This window comes from Manacus vitellinus, unplaced genomic scaffold (assembly GCF_001715985.3).
Source record: "Manacus vitellinus isolate BGI_N305 unplaced genomic scaffold, ASM171598v3 scaffold_29_pilon, whole genome shotgun sequence".
NCBI classification, from domain to species: domain Eukaryota; kingdom Metazoa; phylum Chordata; class Aves; order Passeriformes; family Pipridae; genus Manacus; species Manacus vitellinus.
This window is the reverse complement of record NW_021940207.1, coordinates 2,615,922-2,621,454: the sequence shown is the minus strand read 5'-3', so window position 1 is coordinate 2,621,454 and position 5,533 is coordinate 2,615,922. Positions and strand designations below refer to the sequence as shown.

Below are 5,533 nucleotides of genomic sequence, written 5' to 3'. Positions count from 1 at the left end.
TCTGCTGGACAGGGCGCTGTTCCCTGAGACAGCAGTTCCTCCATCCCTCTGTCCGTCCGTCCCGGTTAAACCCCCCCTACGAAGCTGCACGCTCCTCTACTTTCCCACTGGAATTTCTCGGCAGCTTCTTAGAGGACACAGCCGACTCCTGCCCTATAGCACTACTGGGGGGAGGACTGGGGATACCCCCTGCCCCCTCCCTGCCTCCAGCCTCTCCATGTATCCCACCGTGAGGTGTGGGGATCCAGTGCATGAGGCTGCCCTGGGACAGGAGCACAAAGCACCCATCTTAAGGGACGAGGGCAATTAATAAATATCCCAGCACTCACTAACTGGCATCAAAGCAATGACCTGCCCCCCTCCAGCAGCCCCAGCCCACCCACACCCTTCCCTGGGTCCAGAGGAATAGAGTTGGGGTGCCAGCCCCCCCCCATGGGCATCCCGAGCCCCGTGGTGAGCTATGCCCCACACAGGCTGTGGCAACAGCGCCCTGAGCCACGACCTGCACGAGCTGGGCTACACCGACGTCACCAGCATTGACTTCTCCCCCGCCTGCATCGCCGCCATGCGCGCCCGCTGTGCCCGCTGCTGCCCCGGCCTGCGCTGGGCCGTCATGGACATCCGCGCCCTCGCCTTCCCAGATGCCTCCTTCGACGTGGTGCTGGAGAAGGGCACTCTCGACGTGCTCATGGTGGAGGAAACCGACCCCTGGAATGTCTCGCCCCAGGCAGCTGCCTCGATGCGCCGGGTGCTGGCGGAGGTACGGGCTGGGGGGAGCTGAGCAGAGGGGCAGAGGGTGGACCCCCACCCCTCTTTGGGGTGGGGGAAGGTGCAGAGTGCCTGCTCACATCCCTACTTCCCTGTGAGTGCCCCAGCCAGTGGTTCTGCCCTGCCAGTTGGTGCTGCCCCCTCAGCTATGCTGCAGGGGGACACCTGGGGGGCTACCAGCACCCCTGGGGGTGGGAGACCCCCACTCTCATCCCCCAGCACCTCCTCTGCAGGGAGGTGGATGGAGCAGGTTGTGTCCCTGGGTCCTGTTGAGGGACTGGATAGCCCCTGTCTTTATTTGCACCCTAAATATGAAGAGTTGGCAGGAAAAATGAGCCCCATCCAAGTGTGGGTGGCAGCAGGGGACCTGGGGGGACATGCCGAGGTGGCCCTGCCTGCCCAGGGCAAGGTGACGACTGCGGGGCTGTGACAAGCTCTCACCCCGCCCCAGCTTCGATCTTCTTAGCCGGGGTCCCCATCATCTGGTCTGGGGTTGCCATGGCAACTCCAGTCAGCATCGACAGGGCCATGGTGTTGCCACGGGGACAGGCGATGCCTCGGGGCCCCTGTTAATTGGCGGTGGTGGAGACAGGGACCGGATTGAACCTGCCCTGGCGTGGGGGTGCAGGTCCTGACAACCTCCCCTCCCCTGCGGGAAGAACTGCCAGGATAATTAATTGCTGTGCCTGCCTGGCACCCTGGGGTGCAGACACGGGGTGCTGGGAGGGTGCTCATGGCTGTTGACACCCCCTCATCCTCTCTTGCCCCACTGAGCCTGGGAGGGAGTGGGACCCCCAGCAGGGCAACAGGGCTGTGCTCATCATCCGTGCCCTGCACTCCCTGCCAGCTCTGCTGCCTGTCCTTGTCATTTTGCCAAATGGCAGGGATTTAATTTTCCCTTTTTTTTTTCCCTTTTTAATCCCCTGCTCAATCCCTGCCCTCCCCCAGCATTGCTGGGTACCAGCCTCCACCCGCAGCCGGTCCCTGCTGTCCTCATCCCCAGGGGGATTCGCTGGGTGTTCCCACTTGCTAGCTGCTTTGGAGGTCCCTTCAGAGGGGTCTGGCCAGGGCATCTCCCCTCCCGCCCCCATCCCGTTTCTTGTGGGAGGTTCACAGCATCTGTCTTGCTCTTGCTCTCCCTGGAGAGGGGACATAAGAACCTGAAAATCCACCCTGCCTGTGGGGAGTCCCCAGGGATACCCCATCCCGGCAATCCGGGGGCAGCAAGTGTGGCGGGCGCCGGAGCAGGGAGCAGCCCCCGCAGCCCCCTTTCCCACCCCCAGGCTCTGGCTGGCGGATGGAAAGGTTTCCTGTTCCCGTCTCTAAGCAACGGCCGTTATTGCTCTATTAACGAGGGATGGGATGCGGACATGCGGGATGCCTTGCTCGGCTCCAGCCGGATATCCCTGTCTACCCCCAGCCCCGGGGACCCCCTTCCCCGCTCATCGGTTGGGAAGCTCTGGGGTCTTCCCAGGGCAGATTTTCAGGCACTTCCCAGGAGGGATGCTGAGCTGGGTGCCCGGGGAGGGATGCAGGGACCTGCCTTCCCCTTTTCCTGGTCAAAACCACTAAGGTTTAGTACAAAATCCACTAATGCAGCAGGGGAGGACACACAGGCTGCCTGTCCCCTCTGTTCCTGGCCCCAGCCAGTGCTGAGCTGTGGAGCTTCCCAGCAGGATTAAACCAGAGCTTGGGAAACCCCCCACTTGGCCCCCAGCCCTCTCCCTGCAGCGGTGACTCTCTGCCCTTGCCGGGGGGGCCTGGGGGTGTCCCCGCCTGGGGCAGGGTGGCCGGGGGGGGACCTGGCCACCCGCCCGCCTAGGGCAGTGCCTTTGCATGCAAAGCACGCAGGCGCTGGCCGTAAAAGCCTTTTGACATTGGATAAAGCCAAGCAAGAAAATTGATGTTCTTTTCCATCCTGTTAGCGGGGCTTAATTCCAGCAGGGAGAAAATGGTGATTAAAAGGGTTGAATCCTTTCCCATCAAACACCCCTTGCCCTCCCCCATTAGATTCTGGGTATTGGCAGGGGGTGGTACTGGGTGCCACAGAAAGGGGTGGGTGGGATGGGCATCCCATGCTGTGCTGAGGGGCCCCTGTGCCCAGGAGGGCAAAGCTTTTCCCCATGACAGGGTTGGGTTTCCATGCTGTCTTCTGTGGGTGGGGGTGAAGAGTTTTGGGGTGTGTTCCTTATTACCACCAAGCTGTGGGTGATCTGGGGGAAGGTCAGAACTGGGGGTGTGTCTCTTGGAGGGTCAAGGTTAAGATAGTGGATTTTGGGGTGCAATGGGAGAGTTTTGGGGGGGGATCTTTAGCAGATGGTGCTGGGGATCCCTGGTAATGGAGCCAAAGGGGTAAACCTCACTGTGTCCCCACACCCCATCCTGGGGGTTCTCTTGCCACAGGTGAGCCGGGTGCTGCGCCCAGGGGGCTGTTTCCTCTCCATCACCTTCGCCCAGCCCCACTTCCGCAAGCCCCACTATGCCCAGGAGGCCTTTGGCTGGTCCCTGCGGCACACTGCCTGCGGGGACGGGGACGCCGGCGCCTTCCACTACTTCCTCTACATCATGCGCAAGGGGCAGCCTCTGGACCCCCGTGACGTGGCCTTGGGGCGCCGGCTGCACCAGCCCCTCCCGCCCCCTGTCCCGCCGCTGCCCCCCGCCCCCCCGGACGACGACGAGGACTACCTCCTTGCCATCCAGCTGTGACCCAGGGGGGCTTCTCTGACCTCTCCCCACCCAACAAAGCCTTAAGCTGCTCCATCTTCACAGGCAGGGGATGGGGAAGCAGTGTATCACCCCCCAAAAGCTGCCCAGTGAGTGAGTAATGGGGGGATACTTGGCCTCCTCCCGAGGGGCAACGGGATGCTCTGGTGATGCTGTACTCCCTCCCTGGCCTTTCCTTGCCTGGCTGGAGAGCAGCCAGGACTCCGGGCTTTGCGGCCGGTAATGAAACCAAATCGGGTTTAATTCCACCCATCCATCTTGTGGGGAGTGGCTCCCTGCCCCCCCGTCTCTTCCCCTTGGCACAGGCAGCTGGGCTAAGGGCAGAATGAGGATGCTGGCACTGGGTGCAGGGGACAGGATGGGGGGTGCCCACTGATCCACCCCCCCACCCCATCGTGCACCAGGACCCCTGCCCCAGCCTCCTCGGCTATGGGGGGATGCAAGGACACCGTGTCCTTGTCACCCCCAGCCAGGTGGTGGGGGGTCCAGGCTGGGATGTGCCAGCATGGGGCAGGGAGCACCACGGGGCAGGCAGGGTGGCACATCTGCCCCTGTACCCCTCCATCCCCACTCTTTGGCTATGGTGACAACCCCGGTGTGCTGCACACGCCTGGCCCACATCTGCCAGTGCCTTGGGGCCAGCAGCGCGGTGACAGGCATGTGCCAGGGCTGGTGACAGGCATGCCACCGCGTGCTGGCAGGGCTGGCTGCACACGGGTACCGGCGTGGCAGGTGTAGGTGCTACCAGGGTGTCACCAGGGGCTCTCTGGCTACCAGCGCTCCCTGAGGGGGGCACAGAGGGGACCCCTCCTCGGCAGGGCAGTGGTGACAGACCACAGAGGCGCAAGCTGCTGGGCTGCTGTTTCTGCAGAAAGGTGTAAGTGCCTCAGCTGGTGGCTCCCCCCGCACCAGGAAACAGCAAAGGGCTCTGGGGTCAACACCCCACCACTCCCACCATGGCACCCCATCCCGCAGGCACCCCGAAAACCAGCTGGCAACACGGAGGGACAAAGAGGAGCAGGAAGCTGCCGGCCTCACCTCAGTACATGAATGTATTTTATTCATCGCATTTTGTTCACCAGTACAGTGAAAAATGGCATTTAAATTTACAATGGATCGTTTGTAGAACATCATGACACAAGTATCTTTTTTTTTGATTTTTTTTTTTTTGAGTTTTTTTTCTCAGTTTTTTTGTTTGGTATTTTTTTGTTGTGTGGTTTGGTTTTTTTTTTTTGCGTCGTTGTCTCCATAAATGCCACTCGTAGGTTATTGAAAAAGATGATGAGTTTCTCATGCACATCAGAACCCCCCGAGAAGCTTCTTAAAAAATAAAATTAAATTAAAGTACAAAATTAAAAACAACGACTCAGGACAGTCCCTGCCCTCCCCACTTCCCCCCAGGCCCCACCACCCTCAAGCAAGGGGCAGTGCTGGGACTCCCCGGCACCGGCAGCCGGCCCCGGTGGGCTCTGCCCTGGTGCTGCCTGGAGGGGACTGCAGCAGCTGGTGGTGCTGCCAAACCCTCTGGTGCTCCTGCTGCTGGCAGGGGGTCGGGCTAGGGGTCCCTGCTCCCCTCCCTGCTCCTTTGGCTTTCCTCGTGCTCCCTCCATCACTCTGGCCCCCCATCTATTTCTTGCCCTCGGTTTTTTCTTCTTTTTTTGTCTTTTTTTTTCTTATGGAAAAAAATATGAACCTTTTTTTGTTGTTTGTTTTGTTTGTTTTTGTTTGTTTTCCTGATGCGGTTACTTCGACATCTCAACGTCAGCAGATCGTTTTTAACAAAGATTCGGATATAAAAATACAAATATGAGGAGTTTCTGTTTAAAAAGAAGCGTGCCGGAGTGGTGGGGCTGACCCTCGGCCCCCGGGCCGGCCGCCCGGGCCACCAAGCTCATGCAAAAAACGATGGAGCAAAAAATGTCTCTGGACAGCAGCGCTCCCCCCGTGCTCGTGGGGCCGGGTCGCCCCGGGATTCGGGGACCCTCCGCCAAGGAGGATGGGGGGGATGTGCCGAGGAGCAGGGGGCTGGACCCCTTCCCCG

At 60.4% G+C, this 5,533-nt stretch overlaps 1 protein-coding gene across 1 annotated transcript; it reads left to right on the top strand.

The window, feature by feature from the left end:
• The first annotated feature begins 460 nt into the window (after nt 1-460).
• EEF1AKMT4 (EEF1A lysine methyltransferase 4) lies at nt 461-4,123 on the top strand. The gene is made up of 2 exons (XM_029960725.1): nt 461-760; nt 3,172-4,123. The coding sequence occupies exons 1-2, from the start codon at nt 461-463 to the stop codon at nt 3,472-3,474; spliced, it is 603 nt and encodes a 200-aa protein (XP_029816585.1). The 3' UTR covers nt 3,475-4,123.
• The last annotated feature ends 1,410 nt before the right edge of the window (nt 4,124-5,533 follow it).

Excerpts from the sequence above, each read along its gene's own strand:
- EEF1AKMT4 (XM_029960725.1), top strand. The coding sequence starts at position 461 with ATGCCCCACACAGGCTGTGGCAACAGCGCCCTGAGCCACGACCTGCAC. Across the intron at positions 761-3,171 it reads TGCGCCGGGTGCTGGCGGAG|GTGAGCCGGGTGCTGCGCCC; the intron begins GTACGGGCTGGG and ends CTCTTGCCACAG.